The 26,394-nt window shown below is 60.2% G+C and overlaps 1 protein-coding gene across 3 annotated transcripts; it reads right to left on the bottom strand.

Moving 5' to 3' along the window:
- CBARP (CACN subunit beta associated regulatory protein) lies at positions 1-26,228 on the bottom strand. Of its 3 annotated transcripts, none has more exons than XM_073324254.1 (10): positions 26,130-26,228; positions 16,092-16,164; positions 10,953-11,098; positions 9,366-9,427; positions 8,405-8,570; positions 7,322-7,496; positions 6,924-7,076; positions 5,812-6,019; positions 4,877-5,060; positions 1-3,333 (listed from the first exon to the last, which is right to left on the bottom strand). In XM_073324254.1, the coding sequence occupies exons 2-10, from the start codon at positions 16,137-16,139 to the stop codon at positions 2,205-2,207; spliced, it is 2,271 nt and encodes a 756-aa protein (XP_073180355.1). In that variant the 5' UTR covers positions 16,140-16,164; positions 26,130-26,228; the 3' UTR covers positions 1-2,204. The 3 variants fall into 3 exon arrangements, with proteins under 3 accessions (XP_073180355.1, XP_073180357.1, XP_073180356.1); XM_073324256.1 differs by lacking the exon at positions 26,130-26,228 and adding an exon at positions 16,659-16,858; XM_073324255.1 differs by lacking the exon at positions 26,130-26,228 and having other exon boundaries at positions 16,092-16,587.
- Between the last annotated feature and the right edge of the window lie 166 nt (positions 26,229-26,394).

The raw sequence follows: 26,394 nt of genomic DNA on the forward strand, positions 1-26,394 counted from the left end.
AACTCTCGACACTTGGTCTTTATAGGTTGAAAAAGGCAGAGTTGTGGTTTCATGTTAGTGCTTTGGACAGACTCTGCAGAGGAACGACCCAGCCTCTTTGATCACATGCAAATGTCGAAGCGCAGCCAGGAACGGGGGTGACAAGAGCACCAAGATGGGGGGGGAGGGCAGGATACGAATGTGGCTGGCATCTCCTCCCCCACACCCCACCCTGCCCCTCCCCCTCCCCTGCGCTGACCGAGTCTTTCGGATAACAAAGCTTTTTGCTTCTCATCCTTTGATACATGAGCAAAACCCTATAAAAAGCGGAACCTGCCCCCCCATGGAGCAGCAAATCCATCCAGTTCTATAAAAATCAATAAATAATAAATAAAGCCCATCACTTTGCTCCCTGGGGGAGAACTGGGGGGAGCGCAGTTCAAGGAGAAGCAGGAGGGGGGGTGTTGGCTTTCCAGGTATAAAGTTGTTGGGGGGAGAAGGGGAGTTAGGAGATCTGACTCCCCCTTTGCCCCATCTTGCCACCAGCCCCACAAGGCATGCTAGATCTAGGCCCTTCTCCCACTTGGGCCCAGTAATATAGGGAAGGAGAAAGGAGGAGCCAGTTAGTTTTTTGGGGGATGGGGAGCAAGCATTCCCCCCCCCCCCGGGAAACTGATACCTGGGGATAGGCTCCAGTTCCAGGCCATTCCAGGAGCCGCCCCGCCCCATGGCACTGTGTGAGTGTCCATCCCACCCTCAATTTGGCACCTGGAGAATGAGATTTTTCTAGCAGCAGTTGCTGAAGGGCCTGTCCAGTTGGAAGCCTCAGCTTCTCCCCGCTTCCCGACCCAGGGGACGCAGCCCGGGGCAGATACTCATTCCAGCCGGGGCTCTGGTTACCCTCTGTATGGGGGTACCAGAGGCAGAGCTGCGGAGCAAGGCTCCTTCAGCCTCACTCCTCACTGGTTTTGGTGCGGTCCCCCCTCTTGCCCCTCCCTGCCAGGCCCTTGGCCTGGTTCAGTCTCAGTCCCAGGAGGGAAGTGAGTGACACCTGCCACCATCTCCTGCTGGCCCCTTGATTCTGCTTGGGACCTGGCCTCCCATCCAACTGCCCCACTGCTCCTTCCTCCCCTTTGGACCATCATCTCCTGGGCCCCCTCTCTAGCTGCTCCATGTACCCCCTGTCCCGTAGGTCCCAGCACCAGAGCTTCAAGCCAAGAGCCCATGAGCCCTGCCCTGGGTCGAGATGTCCCCAGGGTGGGAAGAGGGAAGTAACTGGCACAAGGGGGCAGCAGCTTTCTCAGGCCTCAAACCTCCCCCACCCCCCTAATGCGTTGCTGCCCCCAGCAATGCCTCCCTCCGGGAGAAACTTTGGAGCTGCCCTCCCCCTCCTTCAGTGGCCCATCTCCACTCCCAGCACCGCGGATCCCAGCCCCGATCCCTTCTTTGCGAGGACGATTCCGGACAGAGACGTTATTGCTTGTAAAAAATCAGAGAGAGAGAGAGGAGGGTGGGGGGCGTGGGGTGTGCAGGGGAGGGGGCCATGCCCCAGGACTGGGGGGGAGGGGGGTGTCATATGTGCTACACAGCTCTACGGTGTGAGGTAAGAGTTTGGGGGGTTATTAGTACAAGTCCCTTAAAATCAACCTCCTGGCCGTGGAAGAGTCGCCTGCTTTGGCAAACACTCCTCGCCTCTGTAACAACCCCTTCCGGCTGCCAGGCCTGCATGGGGCCAGGGGCTGCTTCACAGGGGATCCCCCCCAGGGCCCCGCCCTTGTGACAGGTGTGCCTGGGTGGATCTGTGCCCCCTGGAACCCACCCACATTGCAGGTGGGTCTGGGAGGATCTGTGCCCCCCTGGACCCTGTGGCGGGTACATCTGGGTGGATCTGTGCCCCCCTGGATCCCGCCCACGGGCGGGTACCTCTGTACAGATCTGCGCCCTTCAAAGCCCTTGAATGCAATGGGTACATCCAAGTAGACCCCCCACTCCAGACTCAAACAGGGCGGGCTGAGCCTGCCCTCTGCCCTGGACCGTTCCAAGGCGACAGGAACGTCCAGGCGGAGCCCGATCCCCTCGAACCGGGCGCATCTGTCCGGGCAGATCCACACCCCCCTGCCGCCGTTCGAATGCCCTGAACGTGCTGGCAGTGCCAGCTGTGGAAGGGGTTGAAGCCCTGAAGCCTGACTCAGTGGATGAGTGAGCTCGGTCTGCTCTCCCGCCCCCTAGACGGGGCTGTGGTCGGGAGAGGCCACGGCCACCAGACGCTCCGGACTCTCTCTCGATTTTCTCAAGTGCCCGTACAGCCTGTCCTCGAGCCCCCCCATGATCTTGTCCATCAGCTCAGCCCCTAGGGGCTGGGGCCCACAGTTTGGGCCCTGGCCATCGCCAGGGCAATCTTCGTCGTAGGGATCGGAAGCCAGCTTGTGGTCGCCAGCCAGTTCGGGCGGCTCCTCCTCGATCACCTGGATCTTGGCGTCGGCGTTGGGCACGGCAGAGCCGTCCCCGGCCTCGCCCGCCGCCTCGGTGCTGGCGACGCGGGGCCGGGTGCCGTGGTAGCGGCTGTCCGGAGGGTAGCTGAGGCTGCCTCCCCGGCGCAGCGGGGTCCGGTGGCGCTCCAGGGCAGGGGGGTAGCGCACACCGGGGTCGCTGTGCTGCTTGGAACGCTGCCACTGCTTGCGCAGGTGGGTGCGGGAGCGGTGCTTGGCACGCAGGGGCGAGTCGTCGAACTGCGGGTCGTGACGGACGAAGGCGTTGAAGAGGGCGTCCGTCTTCTCGTCGATGCTGTAGTCCCGCCGGGGCAGCGCATCCCGGGCTAGGAAGATCTGCCCATAGGGGGACCGGGCCAGGGGGCTGTGGGGCAGCGGCCCCCCCACCGCCCCCTCTTCCTCCTCCTCTTCCTCGGGCTCGTGCCCCTCAAAGCTCTCAAAGATGGTGCCCTTGCGTCCGGCGCTGGTGAAACAGATGCGCTTCTCCGAGGCCGTCTGGCCCTTGGGATGCCCGTCCTCACCCGCCCGGCTCGGCGCCTCAATGGAGGCGTAGCCACTGTCCATCTGCAGCAGCTTGCGTGTGCCCGGCTCTGCTTCCGCGCTCTCCTGCCTGGGCCGGGCCCACGGCCACTCGTCCAGGCCCTCGGCTTCCTCCAGGGAAGAGGGGAAGGCGGGGGCGCCACCCCCGGCCGAGCAGACACCGTCGCCCCCGTCGCTGCGCACGGAGTCCCGGTCGTTGCTCTGCTCGGACGAGGCGCACCGCTCCAGGGAGGCCCGCAGGCTCCAGATGTCGTGGTAGATGGTCTGCTGCTCCGTGCTGGGCGCCCTGGGGACGCTGCCCCCGCCCGCCTCTGCTGGCTCTAACCTGGGGGCAGAACCCACGAATGTTATAGCACCGGCAGGGCAGAGGGGCTGCCCTGGGAAGCAGCACGCAGACGCTGGGCCAGCATTGGGCTGGCACCAACTCTGCACCGGCCTGGCGCCTTACGGAGACATTTTCATTTCTTACCATCCAACTGCAAGTCCTTGCAAGCAGAAATTCCCACCCCTCTTGGTCCCCACACACCCACTGCCAGCCCCCTTTCCCTCTGTCCTGATCCCCATCTCCCCCCACCCCGCCTTCCCCCCTCAGCATCCCCAGCTCCCTTCCCTTTCTGACCCTGCTGCCCCGTCCAGGCCTAGGCAGAGGGTAAAGGTTGCCCTGGGTATCTCTCCAGCTGACCCTGAGGCTTAGGTGCAGCAGGAGATGGCCCCAATCCCACGACTGTTCTGGCCACGCTGGGGCGGGACTGGCTCTCCGCTACGCAGCTCCATGTGCCAACATTTAGCCGGGCAAAGGGAGTGACTGTCTCTGCCCTGCTTGGCCCTGATGGCACTAAGAGCACCAGGGGGCAGTCACCCAGGGGGAGGGGCTGGATGAGCCCCTCTGCCCCAGCAAGACAGGGCTTGGGGTGGGTGTCCGGCTCCAACCTCCTGCTGCCCCCCCTGTGCTGGCCAGGGTCCCTTTCCTTGCCAAGCCCATTCCCCTGCCCTGCACCTCCCAAGCAGCTGCTGCCCCAGAGCTGTTGAGGGAGAATTCCAGGGCTCCCTGGGTGGATTGGGGGCCTCACCGCCAGACCTACAGAGGGCCTGTCGTGGGGCGACACTGGCCCTTGAAGCAATAAGAGGCCAGTGCACCTGTGACTGATAAGCCCCCTCCCAGCCGCTGCAGGTGGGCCAAGCAAAGGAGGAGGCGGGCCTGGGCAGATGGGAGGAGCCCAGCAAAGGGGTAGACGTCCGGCAGAGGGGCTGGCCTGCTGCCCAGCCCCAAGAGCTGCAGAACCAGAGCCAGGGGGCTGGCAAGGAGTCATGAGATTGGCCACTCTGCGGGAGATGGGCTGGAGGAGGGGGCGGGAGGTGCTGAGAGGAACAGGACAAGGGCAGAGAGGAACAGGACACCGAGCGCTGAGGGACACCCAGGTGAGGGAACCTGGAAGTGATGGCCCTGGAGCAGGGGTGTGGAAAATCGAGGTATCTTCCGCTGCTTTACTGTGCGACCTGGGAGGGCGGTTTTACCGTGAGCACCCTCCAGACAATTGGACATGCCTGTGAATAAAATATGCCCAGGGTGCAACTTTGCATGGGACATTGAGAGACTGAGTGCTTGTTATGGCTGAAATGAGGGGAAACTGAGGCAGGTGCTCCTGTCATGCCAGAGGGTGCCTGAAGTGGGGGGGGGGGAGCCCTGTGACAAGGCCCTTCCAAAGGGGAGTGTGAATGTGGCTGAAATCTCTCTCCACCTATGACCTGGTTTCCTGGGGGTGGGAATGTCCCCTTCATTGACATCTGGGAATGAGACAACCCATCCCACCCCCTGGCCTTGTGCCCTGACCCAGCCATCCCTATCCCCTCTATCTACTGAAAAATACCTGCCGAGAGAGGGTGAGGGGCTGGAGGGGGATGGCAGGAAGGGCCCAGCCATGGGGCGGAAGGCTATGTCGTCTGTCCGGGCAATGTACTGGATAATGCCAGTCTGATGGGCGTCTCTGTCCTCCTGCTCCATGCTCTCGCTCGCCGCCCGCTGCCTCTGGAACTGACGCCGCTTGGGTGAGCCTGAAAGGCAGGCAAAGGCAAGGGGGGGATGTTAGGGGGGAGCGCCAGGAGAGGGGGGGCTGAGGCGGTGGGGATGTCATTACAAGGCAAAATGGGCTCTGGGTCATTTTTGCTGCGTTCGCTGGCCATTTCCAGGGATCACCTCACTGCTCTAATCCTACTGCCCCTACCCCGAGCACCTCCCATGGCAAATATGGGGTTCCCGCCCTGGGCATGCTGGGTAACAGACCCCGCCCAGGCTAACCGCTCTGACCCCTCTGGACAGGCTGATCTCCTCCGGCTTGTTCACTGGCCTTCACTAATGCGGCAGGGACCCAGCTGGGGCAGATCAGAACTGGCCTCCGTGGAGCCTCGGCGGATTTACACCTGCTGAAGATCTGGCCCGTGTCTGACAGGTCACAGGGGGCGAGACCCACCTTGCTCTCCCCAGGGCCCCGGCGAGGCTGTGGGGTCCACTCCCGACGGCGGAGGTGGCCTTAGACAGAACCACCTGGCAGTGACCTGGAGACGTTCCCACGGGGCCCCAGGGGATGGGAGCTGGGCAGACGGGCACATGGGGCACAGAAGCGAGCCCCCCTGCCGCTGGGTCCGCCGGCCCCTGTGTCTGGCAGCTGCCTGGGAGAAGCTAAAGGCTCAGTGGGGCCCCTGAGTTTGGATTCAACCGGATGGGGGATGGGCGGCCCCACCTCCTGGGTCCAGGACTGACCCTCCCTCCCACGAGGATTTGCGGGGGTGGGGGTGGGGCACCTACCTCTGGTTTCCAGGCTGGATGCCCGCTGGTTGCTCTCAATCTTCCACTTCTTGATCTTGAAGTAGGGGCTGGTGCCCTCGAGGCTGGCGTGACGCCGCAGGCGGGTGAAGAACTGCAGCACGGTGCCCTGGGCAGGGGGTGGCGGGGGCTCCCCGGGTCCGGTGCTGCCTGCGCCCGTGCCTTTCCCACTCCTGGCGGCCCCTTCAAACTGGGAGCGGGGGAAGGGGAGGGCCAGAGGGAGGGGGAGGAGTGACTCCTGGGGGTGGGTGCCGCAGAGAGCGATTGGAGGCGACGGGGCGGCAAGGAGCCAGGCACGGCACAGCGGACACGCACAATGCCAGGGCTGCCTGCCGGCCGGCCGGCCAACCATGAACAATGCCCTCAGAGCTCGCGCCTGCCCCGTCCTGCTCCCAGAGCGCGCTGGGCACAGGACCCTGCCACCCCGCATGGGCCTACAGAGGGGAGTGGGAGGCAGAGCCCATATTGGTCTATTCCCAGCTCCCCTCAGCGCCAGCAAAAGGCTCTTAGGTCACCATGCTACGGAGCGAGGGTCCCCCAGTGTGACGGGGGGGGGGCATACACTGCAATAAAGACTGGGACAGTCCCACAACATTCAGGCTGCGTGGGAGGGGGCTACCCCAACTAAAGCCCCTGACTCCCAAAGACCATCAAAGTGCTTAACTCTGTACCTAACTATAGAAATGCAGCCACCTCTGGGGAGGGAGGGGGCCAGGCAGGGCCCAGCACAACAGGCAGGAGGAGGAGGGAGCTGGCCAAGGGCTCCCCCTCATGGGGCCTGAAGGGCATTGGCTTTTCCTGGGCTGGTTCCACACTCGCCCCCTTCCCTGTTCTGCAGCTGGGACAGGGAAGAGTTGAGCTCAACCTGCCTGGGATCCGCAGCCGAGGGGAGTGGCACCCGGTGCTTGGCCTGCTAAGTCACCCCTCCAGGGCACGCTGAGTCTGTGTGGGGTGCAAAGGGGCTGAGAGAGTCCCCACCCCCACCACTTCCAACCTCCTGCCCCCACTCTCCCTGCCATTCACTCCCCCCTGCTCCCCCAGCACCCACGGGTGCTGTGATCTCTCTCCCAGTCCATGGGGGGCGGGGGACTCACCGAAGGGCTCTCCCCAGAGGAGGAGGAGATGGATGGGCTGGCTTCGGCAAAACTGGTGTCCACGGTGGAGTTGTAGGTGTCGCCAGGCAGGGCGGAACTGGGGCACATGGTGTGGGCGGTCAGGGCTGTCTGGGGCAGGGTGTCCCCCGGGGGCTGTGGGATGGAGACACAGAGAAACCACTGAGGGGTGAGAGGGCAGAAGCTGGGGTGGGACTGGCCTGTCATTGCCTCCAAGGTGCCTCCTACCCCATGACAGGAGAGGCTGTCTCTGCCCCCAGAGCTCCCCGTCTCCTTCCCCCACCGGGAGGGCTCTCACTGCCCCTAGAGCCCCCCTCCTGCCCCCTGGGAGGGGCAGTCTCTGCCCCCGGGGGCGAGTGCTGGCCCCAGCCCCGGCTCACCTGGAAGATGGCGAGGCTGGGCTTGGCCGGGGGCAGACGGGGCGACATGGCCAGGCTGTTCTCGGTCGACTCGCACTCGTGGATGGTGATGATCCTCAGGGCGGGCGGCGGGACGTGGAGGTGGGTCAGCCGGGCGTTCTTGAGATGGTGGAAATCCCCCTCGGTCAGCGTGTACCTGCCACGGGGGGCACCAGGTGATGGGGAGTCGCCAGAGCCAGCCCCCTGCTCCCAACGCTACCCGCAGCCCCCCGGGCCTACTACTCCACATGCAGGACCCTCCCCATGATCCATCCTCCTGACGCCAGCCCAGGGCCCAACCTGAGGCGCCTGCCCAGCCTCGTCCCTCGTCGGCCCAGCTCCTCAGCCTGCCCCACGGAGCCGGGGCATGGGCTGAGCCATCCAGCTAGGCGATAGACTCACGCCCACGTTGCAGGGGGCACTGGGTCAGTGCCCATCTGGGGGCCCTGCACTTCCTCCCCTGCCCTGCCCCGTACCACCCCCACATACCCTTCCCTCACCCCAACCCTGACCCATAGTCCCCCACCCCCTTGCCCCAAACCTGACCCATAACCCACCCTTTCCACTCCTCCCGTTCCCCATCCCCCACCCCAACCCTGACCCATAGTCCCCCACCCCCTCACCCCAACCCTGACCCATAGTCCCCCACCCCCTTACCCCAAACCTGACCCATAACCCACCCTTTCCACTCCTCCCGTTCCCCATTCCCCCACCCCAACCCTGACCCATAGTCCCCCACCCCCTTACCCATAACCCACCCTTTCCACTCCTCCCATTCCCCATTCCCCCACCCCAACCCTGACCCATAGTCCCCCACTCCCTTACCCCAAACCTCACCCATATCCCACCCCTTCCATTCCTCCCCTCCCCTCCCCATCCCATCCCCCCCACCTTTCCCTCACCCCCAACCCTGACCCATATTCCCACACTCCTTCCTCCCACACCCATACCCCCACACCCCCTTACCCCAAACCGGACCCACATCATTCACTCCTGCCCTCCCCCCAGCCTTTACCCCCTCCCTCTCCCCGCTGCACCCCTCTGCCCCTCCCCCCCTTCCCATACCTCCTCCCCTTCTCCTGGGTCTTCTTGCTCTGCTCGAAGAGCGCGGCCTCGTTAAAGGAGACCCGGCGCCCGGTGGAGGAGCTGGACGAGAGGAAACGCTCCGTCTCCACATCCCGGTAGCTGGAGGCCGACAGGCAGTCGGGGTCGTCCACCTTGATGGTGATCTCTGTGCAGACGGGGGAGCAGAAGTTCAGCCCCCCATCTCACCAGGCAGGGGGGTGGCGGGGGAACCCCCTCTGGTGGGCACAGGGCCGGCTGGTTCAGCAGCCTGGCAGCTCCGCGGCTGTGGGGCAGTGGGATGTAGAGAAAAAGGGGGCGAGAGCCTGGCAGCCCCCGACCCACAGGGCTGAAGCAGCACAAGCCAGTGCCAACTGCTGGGAGGCTGGTGTGTGACACCAGCCCCTGGGCTGAGATTCGGCAAACTTGCTCCACCCAGGGGCGTTCAGGGAGCCCGTAGGCCAGCGCCCTCAGGCCCCAGCCAGCCGCTGGAGGGGACAGGCTCAGGGTCTCCTGCCCCTGGCTATGGAAGCCAGCAGGGGGGTGTCGGCAGGGGGCTGGGCAGAGCCCAGCCGATATGTGTGCCCGGTCCGGCCCTTCCCAGCAGGGGGCACTGCTCCACCGTGGCGGGTATTTAGTAACAGCGCCAGGCAGCTGAGTGGAGTGAACAGCCCCCATGGCTTGGCCCCGGTGGCGGGGCTGCAGGGGGAGGCATGAAGCACCCCAGCAACTTTCAGGTGGCAGCTCCTGGGGCTCCCCCACCCCAGTCCTTCAGTGCCATGGATAGGGGCAGCCAAAGCCCCCTACACCCCGTCTCCCCCGCAGTGAACAGCAGGTATATTTACACGTGATGGGGGTTGAGATGTAGGGAAACGGTCTCCATGACAACGCATAGCCAGCCCTAGCGACCATCTCCATGGGCAGGGCTGGGGCTGGCCGGGCTCGGGGGCTGGGGGGCACTCACCTTGCGGAGGCTGAGAGTCATCCAGGTACGTGGTGTTGGTTTTCTCAGGGTCATCACTGGCTCTGCAAAGGGAGAGGGAGAGACAGACGCATGGGGAGGGACAGAGAGATGGACAGAGGGAGCAGGGCCCAGAGAGGGGAGGGAGCAAAGGATGGATGGAAAGGAGAGATGGGTTATTCTCAGTGTCCCTCACCCCGCAGGCCAGTGGTGCAAGGGGCTGCTTAGCCATGCAGGTCCCTCCAATCACGCCCCCCCGCCCACCATGCACACACAGGCAGGGAGCCAGACACCGGGCCACATGCCCTGTTGGCAGGGGAGTGGGTGCTGGTTTATGCACAGTCACAGACTGGTGCCCTCAGTACAGCTCCCACGCCAGTCTCCAGGGCATATCCGTGCTCTCACACCTGTGCCATATATCGCACGCCCCCCACACCTGTGCCAGTCCATTCAGCTCACACCCCAACACCTCTGCTGGTCCATACCATGTGCAAAAACACCACCAGCCCGCCCAGTGCACACCTACCCCATTGCCGGTCTGCACAACACCCCCAAACTGGTCCATTCCGGCACACACCTGGCATGCTCATTCCACCCCACAGCAGGCCGTAGAATGTGCTGGTCCGTACATTGCACACACATTCCGGTCTGTAGGGCACACACCCCGACACCGGCCCATATGGCACACACCCACACACATACTCCAGTCTACACAGGCATTATGTACACATCTCCATGCACGGGGTCTTAGGACTGGATTCTGGAGTCCAGCTGTCCCTGGGAGGGGAGGGGGAAGCTATTCTGGGGCATCTCACTTTGGTAGCCCTGGGGGTCTCTCATCCCAGGAGCCAGTGGGAGATTTCAGGCCTTTGCTAAGGGATTTAATCTGTATTAGGAAAACCCAGTTGTCTCTGGGATGGCTGTGGACCATGGGAACTGGGCTGGTACAGGGCATGGCGCAGAGCTGCGGGCAGGGACTGGGTGGATGCAGGGAACTGGGGTGCTGGGCTGGGTACAGGGCGCATGCATGGGGGTGCAGGGTCAGGTGCAGAGCCGGCTGAGGGGCAGAGCGGAAACACAGGAGGCACCTGGATTGGGGACTGGATGCAGTGCAGGTGTATGGGTCCAGGATGCTAGGCTGGGTGTAGGGGATGAGAGTTGAGGTCAGTGCAGGGGCACAAGGGTGCCAACTTGGGTGCAGCGACAGGCTCTGGGCTCAATGGACAGCTCAGCATGGGCCTTGGCTTCAAGCCGTTGGCAGCTGGGAGAGGCGCTTTCTCCGTCTCTCCGACTCAGAGGCCAGGGCTGTTTGTCACTGGGCGAAATGGAGCTGCTAATCAAGGGAATTAAATTCTTCTACTCCACTGGCATCTCCGCAGCCATGGTGGATCCTGATCATAAGCCCCTTCGTTCGCACTGTTTTATGGTAATGCTGTTGCTGAACTCAGATGTCTGGACCATATGGGACCCCTGCTACCAAGCTCCCAGCTATGCCAGCCCCGGCCTCTCCCAGCAGGGGCACTGTAGGGACCGAGGCAGACGGGCTCCGGGGGTTGTGGGTGGTGCAGCGCTTGGCAGAGCCCCCCCTACCTGGAGTGCCTGCGGTCCGTCTCGCAGCACCGGCGGCAGACAATCAGGATCCCGGACAGCAGGACCAAGGTCCCTCCGATGAAGATGGAGAGCAGCACGAGGAGCAGCACATACCCATCTTGCGTGTTCACCTCGCCGGGCACTGTCTGTGGGCAGAGCAGACTGAGCTACGGGGCCCGTGCACTCCCACCGGCGGTGCGGGGCAGCCCTGCACAGGGGCTTTCCCTTGGGCTCAGGCAGGCGCCTCCCCAATGGCTGCATGGTAAAGGCATTCACAGGCTTGGGGCACGCGAGGGTAGGAGGGCCCACGCTCTGACAGCTGGCACAGACAGCTCCTCACCCCCCTCCCAGCTGGCCAGCAGTGGGCCCTCGTGAAACATGCCTGTGGCACGAGCCGATGGCAGCGTGCGTGAAGGGGACTCCTGGGGGCAGCCGGGAAGGCAGAGCAGAGGCCCATCTCTGGCAGTGTGCAGTCCTCGCTGGCCGTGCATGAACCATTGTGCATTGAGCTGCTTACGGGAGGCATCTCTTCCTCCCCCAGGGACTTGGAGGCTGGTTTATCCCCCATACTGAGAAAGCTGATGCTCCTGCATCAGGAAAGCCCCAGTTTGCTCCACCACCTTCCCCCGCGGAACCTGGCATGTTTGCTCCATAGAGCGATGGCTGCTATTTCCCAGGGGTCTCATCCACTGATCCCCGCTCCCAGGTGCCAAAGTCTCCCCCGGCCACCGGACTGCAGCCAGGACACTCCTAGGAAACAGTGACTCCTCCCTGGCCAGAGTCTCACCCCAGCCACGAACCTGGCAGCCCTCACTTGACCTGACTTCACCCCGATGATCCCTACTGACCTCCCTTTACTCCTTGGCCCCCATGTGCCCTCCTGGGAACGGAGTCTGACTGGACCTCACCTGGGATGAAATTCCCTCCCATATCCTCTGGAACCAGCCAAGGACATGCATGCACGGAGGGCAGGCAGCATGCAATGGGGTGGGGAGGGGAGGGGAGGGGCACGGACTCTGGGTAGGCCCTTCAGTAGCCCCTGCCAGCCTGTGCAGGGAGAGGCGAGAACTCAGCTATCCTGACTCCCAGCCCCTTGCTGTAACCACTAGATCACACTCTCCCAGCAGAGTGGGGGAACAGAACCCAGGAGTCCTGCATCCCAGAGCACGGCCATTAACCCTTAGTCCAAACTTAGGAGGCAGGAGAGGGCACGGGGGCTGCCCCCCGGTTTAGCCCATCCCTGCTGGGTGGATCAGCTGGGGCATCTCTCACTGGACGGAAGTGACAGCTGAGGTGTGGGGGGTGGGAAAAGGGGGAGTGCTGGGGCTGTCAGGGGAGGGGAGGCCAAGGGGGCGGGGGAGAGGAATGTAACGTTGAATTGGTCTGGTGACAGGGGAGCCTTTGCCATGGCAACGCATCGGGATGTCAGGAGGAAATCAAAATCATGTGACTTATTTTTTAATTCAGCTGGAAAACGGAACGATAACTGGCTCCAGCCAGAGCCCCAGCCGCGTGCCCTCTGCCCCCGGGAGCCACCCCTCTGGGCCAAGGGCACTGGGTGGCAGCGGGGAGGGGAGCCCGGGGTGGGTGGGACAGTGACCGAATCCCAGTGCTCTCCACGCAGCAGCAGGATCAACCAGCTGAGGGTGACCTGGGCTATTCCTCTTCTTTTTCCTACCCTGACATTTGAGGGTTTCACTGCTGCCCGGGCGGGACTCTGAGCAAGCTGGGCCAGGCTTAGCTTTAAATCAGCCGCCCCAGTGCAAGGGAGAATCTTGGGGGTACCCGGAATCACACACGGTATGGGGGAGGGGACCCTGGCCTCCTGCCAGCCAGTCTGAGGCTCCAGTCCTGCCCTGGTGGAGACGAACAAAGGCATGATGGGATATTCACCCACCCCTCCCTTCCCCACACCCCCATCTGTGTATCCATCCACCCCTCCCTTCCCCACACCCCCATCTGTGTATCCATCCCTCTATCCCCACACACCCATCTATCCATCCACCCCTCCCTTCCCCACACCCCCATCTCTGTATCCATCCCTCTATCCCCACACACCCATCTATCCTTCCACCCCTCCCTTCCCCACACCCCCATCTGTGTATCCATCCACCCCCCCTTCCCCACACCCCCATCTCTGTATCCATCCCTCTATCCCCACACACCCATCTATCCATCCACCCCTCCCTTCCCCAACACCCCCATCTGTGTATCCATCCCTCTATCCCCACACACCCATCTATCCTTCCACCCCTCCCTTCCCCAACACCCCCATCTGTGTATCCATCCCTCTATCCCCACACACCCATCTATCCTTCCACCCCTCCCTTCCCCACACACCCATCTGTGTATCCATCCCTCTATCCCCACACACCCATCTATCCATCCACCCCTCCCTTCCCCACACCCCCATCTCTGTATCCATCCCTCTATCCCCACACACCCATCTATCCTTCCACCCCTCCCTTCTCCAACACACCCATCTGTGTATCCATCCACCCCTCCCCCATTCTGTGTATCCATCCCTCTATCCCCACACACACCCATCTATCCATCCATCCCTCACTTCCCCAACACACCCATCTGTGTATCCATCCACACCTTCCTCCCCCTGCATCTGTGTATCCAGGCACCACTCCCTCCCCGACACCCCCATCTATCCACCCCTCCCATCCGCCCCACACCCATCTATCCATCCATCGGCCACATACTCACCCCTCCCTCCCTCTCTCGGTCTGTCCCTGCCCCCACATACCAACCCCTCCCTCCCTCGGTCCATCCCTCCCCACACATACCAACCCACCCACCCATCCATCCGTTGTGATACACACGCATCTATCTAGCTAAGCTCTGGGCACCCATCTGGGCCCAGCCCTCATCCGTGGCTCCCGCAGAGTCATCTCCCCAGGGCCCAGCGGGAAGGTGGATGACTCATGCACTTTGCTTGCTAGCTCTTAGACTCCCTGCTGTAGTCACTGAGCAGATGTCCACTGCTGAGTGGGTGGCTGCTGCCATGGCTGCCCTGGTGTCTTACGGCCTCTGGCTCCCTCTCCCACTCGCCTGGCCCTGGGTATCTTCACCCCCATCATCTCTCTCTCCTCTGGCTTGTCTTGCACTCCTCCCCCTGAGTCTCTGTCACGGGCAGAGTCTGGCCTCTCCTCCCTCTCTCCCAGGACAGTCAGTGACCTCAGTACCACGTGCCACCCTCCTCCTAATCTGGCTGCACGAAGTCTTCCTGCCCTGGAAATACCCGCTTGCAGGTGGCGTTCTGTGCTGGGTGGGAGCTGCTGTGTGACATGACACAGGCAGCCCAAGTGGCTTTCTCCGGCTTGCTCTGATGTCATGGCAGGGTAGTGCCCGATACCCTGAGGGGTGGGCTAGCCCTGGAGAGGGAGGGGTGGAAAAACCCCAGGGGCTCCAGCTGGATACAAATCATTGGGGCTCCCCTTTCCGCCCCCCACCCCAAGAGCTGAGCTGGGGCCGGACTCCTGCATAAACTGGAATAGTCCCCTCATCTGGAGACCCCTGGCGGCTCCCTTGACTAACAATCATGTAAGACAGACAGGTCAGGGTGAATCCGGAGTGACCCCACTAAAATCATCGGAGTCAATCTGGATTTACTCTGGTTGAAGAACAGGATCTGGTCCCCGTGAGCACAGACCGATTATTAGCCACAGAGCAGGTGTAGAATGCCCGATGTGGGGTGTTTCCATTTGCACTGTGACTTTGTGACTCAGCAGAGCTGACAAAACCATGCACAGAATCAATCCCTCCCCTGATCCCAGCCTTGGGGGTCTGTAAACCATTGTGGCGGCATCAGAGGGATGACCCTTTATCAGAGCGATGACCGAAGTAGCCTAGGATGGAAGGTAGAAGGCCCAGCCCTGCAGTCCTTTCACCAGCAACCTCCATTGATTGTGGGATGTACCTGGGTGAGGTACTGTGGGTGAGGGTGAGGGGGCTTTAAGCTTATTTTCCTCTTTACCTAAGCATCAGGCCAAGGTGCAAGTGGGATTAACAGCAGGTACCAGAAGCAGGTATAGATTGCCCCAGCTTGGTGGTATGAGGGACGGCGTCCCTAGCCTCTGTTTGTAGAAGCTGGGAATGAGCGATGGGATGGATCACTTGCTGATTCCCTGCTCTGTTCATTCCCTCTGGGGCACCTGGCATTGGCCACTGTGGGAAGACAGGACACTGGGCGAGATGGACCTTTGGTCTGACCCAGTGTGGCCACCTTTATGAGGCTGAATCAGGGCCTTGGTAAAGTCAGGGGGAGTTTTGCTATTGTGTTCTATGGATAGAGGGACATAGGAACTGCACCTGGCTAGACAGATGGACAGAATTCCACCTCTTGGCCACTCCCATCTGGTAGGACAATACCCAGGGCATCACAGAAAGGCCCTCACTTCTCATAATGCATTAGGCCAATTGTGACAGTGTTGCTTGTGGGGGGGTTAAAGGGCTTCCTGATCCCTGTGAACAAATACCTAGCCAAGGCCCTGGAGCATGAACATTGATCCCCATTCGGTGGCCTAGCTGCTGATGTTCGTATTGATCACCAAGTGACCTGGCCCTGTTTTCAAAATCCTGCCAGAGTGTTTGACTTGCTGACCCCCAGAGGAAGGGGTGTGTCTATCACGGATGGGGAAGCTTTGTTAAATGACCTGTCCCTTTCCCCCACCCCACCCCACCCCCCAAAGAATTATATCGGTGGGTACCAAAGCTCCCAGGCTGCAGCTTCCCCTGGCCTTTTCTCTCTCACTGCACTCAGACCCACACCCTGAGCAGCTGGCCCCACTTCACACCACCCAGAACAGCAAGAGAGTGATTTCCAAGCAGCAGGTGCGTCTCATTGGGGACAGGTGCTGTGGGATAATCTGCTGGGATGTCCATGGGAAGATCCGTCTCCCCCCTATTCCTGAGAACAAGGGGAAGATCCCCTCCAGCTTCCTGAGCAGAAAATCTTCCCAGGAGGTGCAGGGAAGGGAAAGACATGGATCTCAAACAGCCTCATACCTGGATCTCCTGCCTGGGAAGGAGGCGGGTGCAAAGACTCACATGGGGCAGGCAGGGTGCCCGAGGGCAAGGGGCCAGGAGTGATGGGAGGGGGATCCAGCTCCCCCCCCTTGGGGCACTTACCGTTGTGCTCTCAGTCGTGTTGTCCCATGCAGTCAAGTCATTGCTCATGGTCTGTCCCAGCTGGAAAGTCCTCCTGGAACCCGGAAGAGAAAGGCAAAAATGACACCCCGAGAACAAAAGAATGAAAAACCCGCACGTGGAGGCGAGAAGTGAAGGGGAAGCGCTGGGGCTGGGCTGGGCTAGGCTAGGCTGGGCAGGTCCGGTCCGGTCCGGTCCGTCCTCCTCCCGCCTCGCTTCGGATCTGATCCCGGTTCACCACCCCGTTCACACGGGCTGGGGCGGCAGCACCAACCGCGGGTGGGCTCGGATGCTGCCTGCGTCCAGCCCCCGCCCCATCGCACACACACCGTCTCCTCCCTTCCCAATCCCTGCACTTCCTCGCGGCTAATGCCTGCCCAGGTAAATCGAATTAGAAAAGGGAGGAAGAAGCGGACCCAAGGCGGATCGTCCGGAGGCTGGTAGGAGTCAGGGGGCTCCTAACACAGGGGTGTGATGGGCTCGGGGTCCCCCCCGCCCGCCCCTTTCTCACTCTGGTTCCCTGCCCCCCCCCCCATCAGTTCCTCTTGCCTGCTCCAGCGCGCCGGGGGCTCTGCTCATCCTCTGCCCGGCAGGGAAGCCGCCAGCCCCTCTGCTCTGCAGGTTGCTGCTGCGCAGACACCGGCTCCCCCTCGCCTCCAGCCCCGGGGAATGAAGCGTCCCCTCCCCACGCGGCTCCATGAGCTCACTCGCCCACCCAGCCGCTGCAAGCCGAGAGCCTGACTCGAGCCCACGCGTGAAAGTGACTCGGGCGGGGGGGTGCTCCCAGCTCAGCGCGGCTGGATCGCTTGTGGGGAGGGGTACAACCGGGCCCTAAGGCAAGGCGGGGGGGCCGGGCTGGAGGGGGGGCACAGTGCTGGGTTGGAGGGGGGGTGTGGACCGGGAGGGAGGGATGAATGGATGGTGTCTATATGGGGATGGATAGCTAGGGGAGGGAGGGGTGTGTGGATGGCGATGAATGGGTGGGGGACATAGGGGGATGAATGGATCCGGGGAAAGCTGCCCCCTGCAGGGATGACGCCCTGGCCCATTCACGGTCTCCCACTCTGTCATGGCTCCTCCCCAGGAGCCATCTGCCCTGTGGAGGGAGAGGAGACGCAGCCTCTCCCTAGTGAGTCCCCAGCACGGAACAGCAGTTCCTTGAGTCAGTCTCACTCACTGATCCTGGGGCCACCGTTCCCCTTTTGGGATGGGAGCTAGACGTGCCATGGAGAGCAGGTCGGTGGGGCCACACCCCCCTCCCAGAGCTGGGGCAGAGCCCAGGAGTCCTGATACAGCCCCCTGCGCCAACCACTAGACCACCTGGCTGCCTCTCTTTTGCATGGGGCATACCAAGTTTTCCAGTGCTCTTTCACCTTCCAGCCCCACACTGTCCCCACACAAACGGCAGCCTCCACATCCCGGGCCTGGATGATCAAAGGTTAAGATGAGTCACATGGTGAGGTCACCTCCTTATGCACACGCAAACACAAACTCCCTCTCCCATCTTGTCTGCACTTGGCTTTTTGCACCCCAGTCAGCCTCCCTTCCAGTTGCAACAGCCTCAGGAGAAGCCCTCCAGTAGACGAGGTGCCCGCATTTGAAACAGCCTGGCAACAGCCCCAACAGCTGCCCCCGGAACCCTCTCTTCAGGAGGGGGTCCCCCCAACGCTGCCATGAGCAAAGCTGAAACAGTAGGTGATTGGAGAACCTCTCCAGCCATCTCTCGTCAGGGGCTCAGAAGGGAAAGAACCGGATGGCTCAGGGTAGGGGTGATGGTCCATGGAGTTTTCATTCTCAGGGGCCCTGGCTTACTGCCATCCCGGCTCAAGTGGCAGTGTAAGGGAAAGGCGTTCAGGGGGCCCAGCTAGGAGAGGAAAACTGTCCGTGTGCTTCAGGTACTGGCTTCCTTAGGTGGGGCTGGGTTTGATTCCCACCGGTTCTGCGTGACCGTGGGAGAGTTACTGAATCTCTCTGGGCCTTAGCTGCCCTCCTGTAAAATGAGGCTAAACGAGCCCTTTGTCTAGACGCTGTGTGCGTACAGCACCTACCGCCGTAGGGTCTCCGGGAATACTAACGAAATAATGGGGCTGTGAGGTCTCCAAAGCCCCCACGGCAAGTAGCACTAAGTGGCAGCTGGACTCCACCTTCTGGGTCACAGCTGGGGCTGTGGGTCAGCGGTTTAGGCTGCCTCTCTGGAAAGTCACCCTCCAGTGCAGCTAGCCCGGCTCCTCTGGCTTGCTCTGCAACAGGTTAAAGGGAAGCTGGCTCCTGGCTTTCACTGCCCTAGCTGTCACCGCGGAGACGTTCATGGGCAGTGTTTTAGCCACCACCCACGGGCGTCTCCCGAGCCCGCATCCAATGTTAGGGAAGAGCTTTGCAGCTAATTGCTGAGGGGTGGCTTCTGAAGAGAACTAGACAACATTTCAGAAGGGGGAGGGATACTGTAGCTTTCACTGCTGCCACTTTACTGTGATCTTGTCCATTCTCATAAGCTAAGTAGAATCAGGCCTGTTGAGATCTGGAAGAGGAGACCTGTAGAGGAGAAACACAGGAGCCTGTTCTCCTACTGTAGCTTGTAATTAGCTTCAGTGGATGTTGCTTGTGTCCTAGAGTGAAGCAGAGGAAGGGAGTGGTGGGGGTGACTCAGTACCAATAAGCAGTGCCCTTCTTTGAGTCAGTGGGATATTGGTGCCCTCTTTAGGACCAGATTGGAAACGAAGATGTCCTGATTGCTCAGGGTTATTAAAGACTTAGTGGTGCTTTCCACAAGCACCGGGGCGAGAGAACCTGGCTCAGTGGTTGCAATTACATTCTGCCTTCCTAGCTCCTTGAAAGCAGATGTATAGTGTTGTGTGCTGTTAACGTTGTAATCCAGAGCAGGCTGCATTTCAGTGCACGAGCAGAGCCTGGCCCTGTTAAACTCCTGAGCATGCTGCAATGTTAATGTTATCTCTGGGATACTTGGCGGGTGTGGGACTTGAGGGGGGTATTTAGATGCCTGCTGTAAGGCAAGGATTGGATTGGATTTTGGATGTTAAAATACAGAAGTGTGTACCTGAGCCTTCCTCTCTAGAGAGAGCTGTCTTCTAACTATCAGCGCAGGCTTGAAAGTGGGCTTGGAACTCCCTCTCCCCGGGGCCATGGGTCTGTTTCATCTGCCACGTGGCCTGTTGCCAGGGACAGGAGTTTTCAAACTGCGGGGCGTTCTCCCCCCATCTCTGCTTTCCTCTGGTGACGGTCGGGGCTATTTGAAAATCCGTTTGAAATCAGATCAGGAATAAAATATTAATTGAGCAGGTGACACTGGTTTCCCTCACATCTTTTGTGTGTCCTGTCTACCGGGACGGACTCTCTCAGAGTGTCTGTGAAGCACCTGGGACAACAGGGTCCCCATCGTGGGTGGGCCTCCGTGTGTTGCTGTCATACAAATAGTAACAGTTAAAGAAGCAGGCCTCTGATTTCACGTAGCGCCAGATTGGGATTCTCAGCCACAGAGGCCTTTACCTCTGAAGGTCCCGGGTTCACTCCCCTAGGACGACTCCGTCATTGCACAGATGTTTAGGAACAGCTGAGCCAGCTAGGCTGAGGTCCTGTCTCACGGACAATCAGGAAAGTTTCAGAAGAAGTTATGCACCTGTCTGTGTGCCGCTATGTGCAACAGGGAGAAAAGGCCTTCCCGACCCAATGTCAGTTTCTATCTTTGCTACTTATCTGGTCTTTGTTACTATCACACCCGTGCATTTCCCCATCTCTTCCCAACCCCTCACAAGGTAGGCCAGTGTTATTATCCCCATTGTACAGATGGGGAAACCAAGGCACAAAGAGGCTAAGAGACTTGTCCTGGGTCACGCATGGCACCTGTGGCAGAGCCAGGAATTGAACTGGGCTTCCCACAGCCTAGACTGGTGCTCTAGCCACTGGACCAACCTTTCTTCCACTAGCTGCTCTACTGTCAGGGGGTGGGGTGAGAGAAGGGGTTGAGATGGGCACCCCTCCTACCTCCCTTCCTCCACCCCCCCATGCATAGATGAGAGCACTCGCCCTGGAAGGGGGAGCATGCAGGAGGGGTGCCCATGAAGATGGCGGCAGCGTAACGAGTGAAACAGCACCACTCTCTTAGCCAAGCGGTGCCACCAGCCAGGCACTGACGCCGGCAATGGACCATCCTGGGGGGTGGCTGCTGTGCATCAGGGTCTGGCCTCTGAGCCTCTTCAGACCAGCCCCAGTGCAGGAGGCCCCAGATCAGGGACTCTGCTCCTTCTGCTCCGTCCCTGCCTGGAGATGCACCCTGAGCCTAGCTCAGCAAGTTCCTCCCCTGCTCCCAGGAGGGAGATCCCAGCTGCCTCCCTCTCCCAGCTCTGAAAGCTGTTTCAAACTGCCCCGTATCATCATCCTGGTCAGTGCCAGGAGCTTCCAAGGGCAGGGTGGAGGGCTTGTGCCAGTGGGAGCTTTTGCTCACTGCACCCCTTTGTCCATACTCCCTTGGTACCCCCAGCACAGGGCTCTAGATTCTTGGGCGAGGGGCTGGCTGCCCTCCCATCCAACCCGGGGCTCCAGGCAACATAGTACTGAGTGGGGTCGGGGAGACTTGGGCTTTCAGATTGCGATGGAGAATAAGATTCCCACCCACCCCCGGAGTCCCCAGAACCCTGGGATCCCCAGCGAAACGGAAAAGAGGAGGAGCTGGAGATCAGGGGCTGGAAAGAAAGGAAGAGAACAGAATGGAGGGAGAGGGAAGGGTGAGGAGGGGACAGCAAAGCCAGCCCTATGGAGCATGGCTAGGACAAGGCCTCCCTGCCTCAACTGGCCTGAGGTCACCCCTGCCCAGGACATCTTGAGCTGGTGCCAAGCTCCCACCCCAATCCTAATGGCAGCTGGGTCTGGGCTGGCCTGCCCCCCACTCCTCCTTGCAAGGGGGCAGCTGGGGAAGGGCCTGGGGGCTGTTGTGACCAGGGAGGTGAAGGCCGATGAGAAGAATGTTGGGCCTGTTTCCCCGCATCATGGAGGAATTTCGTCTCCATGGTGACATAAAGGGGGAACAAGGCCGCCATTGTCTTGGCCCGAGCGCCGCAAGGAGACAGGCTCCTGGGCTGGCGCCGCCCGGGAAATGTTTGGCCCCAGATGAAAGGGGCCCGGGCGGGGAGGCGTGGCGATGCCACGGCAGGCGGGCAAGAGGCCGCTTCACACTTGGTGGAAACCCAGGCCCCAGTCGACGCTGCCTGCTGCAGGACCCGGGGGGAGAAAGGAAGAACTGGTGGGGCAAGAAGGGAGGAGGCTGGGCTGGGCCCACCAGGCCTTTAGTGAGCTAATGGCTGCTGTCCCCTACAAGCTGGGCTCTGGGGAACCCTTGCAAGCGAAGCAGGGCTGGGCCTGGTTAGCGCTTGGGCAGGGGATCGTCAGAGACACGCCAGGAGCAGTCACTCCTCTCTCAGCCAGTGCTGCGTTCGGGGGTGCAGCGCTGCAGAGAGTGGGGTGGATGACCCACCCGGGGAGTTCTCCCCTTGCGGGCAGGGCTGACCCTAATGCCCCAGCGCAGTGCTCGGGGGCACTGTCCTGCAGGGAAGGCTGTAGGCCACGCCCTGAGGGAGGGCTCTTTCCTCTGAGTTGACCCCCCCTGGCATTAGGGGGTGCTGTGCTGTGGGGGAGGGGGTTGCAGGGGACTCAGTAGGAGTCTATGGACCCCAATGTCATTTGGATGATACATAAAACAGGCTCTGGCCATCTCGTTCTCACTGTATGGTTTTAACAAGCTCATCACCAGGGTATTGGGGCATCAAAGCATCTTTCCCCCCTCCCCGGCACCGCCCCCCCGACTGCTGCGTCTGCATAGGCAGCCTGAAGCAGGGAAGGCCGCCAAGACTGGCTCCAAGGTGGGTCAGGGGATACATTGCCTGTCTGGACACCCTGGGGCTGGCTGAGCAAACCCCAAGTCCCTCCAGCATATCCCAGCTCCAGGCATATCCATGCCGAGGGCTAGAGGGAGCTGCAGGAATGCGAGGAGGAGGAGGGGGCAGGAGGAATGAAGGAGTCCGGCAATGCTAAGCAAGGAGCCCTGGTGCTTACTGACTGGAAGGGTTCTTGGTTTCCAGTGGCTGGCAAGGTTCGGGTATATTTGGCAACAGGCTCTCCCTGCAAACTGCCATCAGCTCTGAGCTTCCATGAAGACAGCATCAGTGGCCGGCACCCCTCTTTCAAAGGGGACCTCGCCCCAGGGCTCTGGCCACTCGTGGTAATTAAATATCCCTCCCCACCCCCTTCCAATGCTTCTTGGGTGTTAACCACAGCGTCCTGCCTGAACCCTACTCCTCTCAGTCCCCCTCCAGGTAGACCCAGTATCCTTCGGACAGAGGGTCTTCCAGTTCCTGACCCAAACTGCTGTGGAGCTGTGTTGTCCATGAACGCCCAGCCTGCTTGTGGCTGTCTCCAATTCCAGCCAAGGATCCAGTAGCTCTTATCAGGCAGTGGCTCTCCAAGAGCTTTATGAAGGAGGTCAGTATCGCTACCCCCATTTTACAGGTGGGAAAACTGAGGCACGGAGCGGGGAAGTGACTTGCCCAAGGTTACCCAACTGGCCAGTGGCAGAGCCCATGACTCCAGCCTTTTGGTTGTTCCTATTGGGCTGAGGCCAGCTGGTGAGAGATGAGGCAGATTGAGCGTGGAGAGGAAGTTGTGGCCCTGGTGCTGGACTAAGACTCTGGAGATGTGGGTTCAGTTCCTACCCTCTGCACTTGTGGGAAATTCACTTACTCACTCCTTGCCTCAGTTTCCCCACCTATGAAATGGGGATAATTCTGTCTAGTCTATTGAGCATGTCAGCCCTTCAGGGCAGGGACTATGTCTCAAAACATTGTCCATACAGCTCCTAGCCACAGTTAGAGGCTACCATCGTGCAGATGATAATAATCCCATGCTGGGGCCTTCGTACACACCCACCATCTCTCTCCAAGGCCAGCCCAGGTTTTGATAAACAGAAGTAAACATGTCAAGTTGGGCTGTATCTGCCGTGGGAGCATCCTGCCAGTCAGGCAGCTGGTGCTGTTTGATTCCCTACAATCCGCCCCCGCCAGCACCTTGGACGGCTTCCTCGGCCGGCCTACAAACCCTGTTACACGCACAGAGCGCCGTGTATGCAGCAAGCCAGCTGCTACCTCAGTTGGGCTCTCTGGGGACTGCATGGCAGCTGGGGTCTGGCTTCCAAGGGGCTTGGCTGAACAAACCTAACTCCCCATCACCTTCAGGGGAAGCCAGAAATAGGAGCATCAGTGCCACCTGTGTGAGACAGGTCTCCAGAACTAGGCCAATCCCCAGCAATGTGGCGTCAGAGGAGAGATGCAAGGCCAGTGAGTTTGGGGTCTGCCTGTCATGGGTGGATCTATCCACCTACCTACTCCCATAGTCTGGGTAGCTCAGTGCTCATGTGCCCCATACCTCCATTGTAACTCAGACCCCAAAGCTCCCCATGTCTGGCAGCAGGGAGGCAATTCATAGCCTGCCCCCACTCCACAATGGGGCCAGAAGAGAGGCCTGTGCCAGCCTCAGGGAACTGACCCCCCTTATGAGGTGGGGGAGGAGAGCCTTCCTTCACTCCAGAGGCTGATTCTCCTGTCCTGTCTGCCTCTGAGACTGTTCTGGTGAGGGTGGAAGATTCCTCACTTCCTGTCCAGAGGCATCACACACTAGCGGGGGTGTGAACTAACCTCAACTGTGGATAGATCAAAGGGGAAAGCAAAGTCACAGACATGCAAATGTGCACACACTCATACCCACGCACCCGCCTTCATGCCAGGGGGCTGATCCTGCCAGCTCTGGGCCATCATGTGCCATCAGCCATGTTGCAACCGGGGTTGCTTGGTCTGGTAGGAGAGCTGTGTGCAAGGCTTAAAAGGAGCAAAATTCCTTCCTGAGAAGGTGAGCATGGATGTCGGCAGGAGGGGTGTGTAAAGGAGCAGGGTGTGTGCGCTTGTGCACACGGGTGTGTGGTGTGAGTGACCGTCAGAAAAGGGACATAACATGCATGCGTGTCTGGATGTAAGCATATGTTTATGTGTATGGTGTGTCTGCAATATGCGTGCATGCTAAGTGTAATATGCCGGCAGATCTGTGTGTGTCCCTCTGAGTGTATTGTGTTAATGTGTGTAACACGAATGCATAACTGTGTCTGTGGCCTTCAGCGCGTACTGTGAGATTGTGTGTGTGTAGTGATTCTCTGCATATTGTGGGTGATACGCATGCAGATCTGTGTGCATATGTCCCTCTGTCTGCACCTGTGTATGTATTCCTCTGTGGGCAGGTTCCTTTCTGTGTTAGCAAATGAATCCAACAAATACAAATCTGGTGGGGTTTTTTTTTGTTTTTTTTAACATTATGATTCCTGCTTGGTTTTTACTTGACATTTCGTATTTCTCTCCAGCTGGGAGAGAAAAATCGAGGTCAGCTGACAGGGTGGATATAGGCTAAGAGGTATTTGCTGTTTTTTGTTTCAACCAGACAAAAATAACCGATAATACTAATAAGGAAAGGGGTGGACAGACTCCTGTCACAGACCATTAAAAATAATAAACTGCTGTTAGCATCATGGCCCAAAAGAAAGCCATCTCGCCTCCCCAGGGGCAGAATTCAGAAATAGCATCTCGCTCAGAGCAGGGAGGGGGGATAAGAAGAAGCTCATGCTGAGGGGGGCTGAGAGCCATTGAACCAAACCGTAAACCCTTTATAGGATGGAAACCACATGAAGCCAGGGGGTGCAGAAGCCCCCCTCATTCCAGCACCTATGTTCAGCCCCCCTCCCTGCTCCGCTGCTTCCTTTGTACTCATGCTTTCAGCAGATAGTTCAACATCCTATCACCCGAAGTCAAAAATCAATTGTGAAAGGATGGGGCAGCTGGGCTGCCTTCTTGTCTCCCCACACCTCTTTCAAAGAGGTAATATTTGAAAGCAAGGCAGCTTCCCACCCCCACCCCTCCCGGCTCGCCCCAGCCCCCGCACGACCCCTGGAGGTTTTTTCTCCCCGCCCCTACACAAAAGTGATCAACTCCCATCTCTCTCTCTCACCCCCACACACGGATGTGACTGCATCCCCCACACAGAGGGCCAGGAGTAATACGATCAGCTGATCAGAATCGTAATCCATTAATTCTCCCAGCCAGGCTCTATCTTTTGACTGGGGCTTGGAGGGGTTTTTTGTGGCGGTGGTTTTTGTTTTGTTTTTTTCTCCCTCTTTTAAATGTATGAGCATAAGGGATGGCTCGCCCGCTGCCTGTTAGAAGGATGAAGATGATGATGGCGGGCGGCCGTGGTTTCACCCAGCACTCCTGCATCTCGGTGAAAACACCCGGACCTCACTCGCCTTGGGTCCCGGGGCTGGAAGCAGCCTGCGGAACAGACACACGCAGCCCGCCTCTCTGCTGCGCCCGACAAACTCCAGCGGCTTCATCCGCCCCTGGCTGCTATTTCTCGCCCCGGTCACACGCTGGGTTGCTCCCTGGCCACCCCCCGCTCCCTGGCGATCGGTCCAAAGGCGCCTTTCTGCTTTGCCGGGCGGCTGGCAAGCACACCCGGCCCGAGCGCTGTTCGCCACTTTCACCTGCCCGCATTCCCTGGTGTGCCCGGAAATCGGATTCATTTGTGGAGCCCTCTCCGCATCGCTCTGACGGGGGCGAGCAGCCGCTCCCCCCCCCCCTTTTCGGGTCACCCTCAAGTCCGATCAAGCTTTTAAAAACAACGCGATCGGCAGAAGGAATGGCCATGCAGCGCCCCCGGACCCCCCCCCTCTGTAAAGAACCACTTTTCTGTCTGGTCGGCCCCCCCCGAACACGCGCTCCGAGATCACGCATGCAGGTCCTCAGCCAGGCACCTGATCCGCGCCAGAGGGGACCCTGCTGCCTTTCCGTTTCTTGTTAACTCTTCTTTCGCCCCCGGCAAGCGCCCGAGGGTTGAAAGAGAGAGAGGGAAATGACAGCCCCGAGGCTTCTCTGCCTGGGTCGGAATCGGGGCTGGGGCGCGGGGCAGGGGGGCACTCACCTAATTGCAACGCGGGGGCTCCATGTACGGGGGGAACCAATGAGCTCCCAACGATCTCCAGCACCTTAATTTTGATTGAAAAGCCAGAGGATTTATGAATGAAACGGGTTCCGCCCACCTCTGAGGGGGGCGGGGGGGAGTCACGTGATGGAACGCTCATACAAGAGCCGCGGGAGGGTGAAGGGGGGGCGGGATGCTGAAAGCATTGCACATCATGGGGGGGGGGTGTAAAAGACTCCCCCCACCCCGCAATATATAGTCCAAC

Source organism: Lepidochelys kempii, chromosome 25, assembly GCF_965140265.1.
Source record: "Lepidochelys kempii isolate rLepKem1 chromosome 25, rLepKem1.hap2, whole genome shotgun sequence".
Lineage (NCBI taxonomy): Eukaryota > Metazoa > Chordata > Testudines > Cheloniidae > Lepidochelys > Lepidochelys kempii.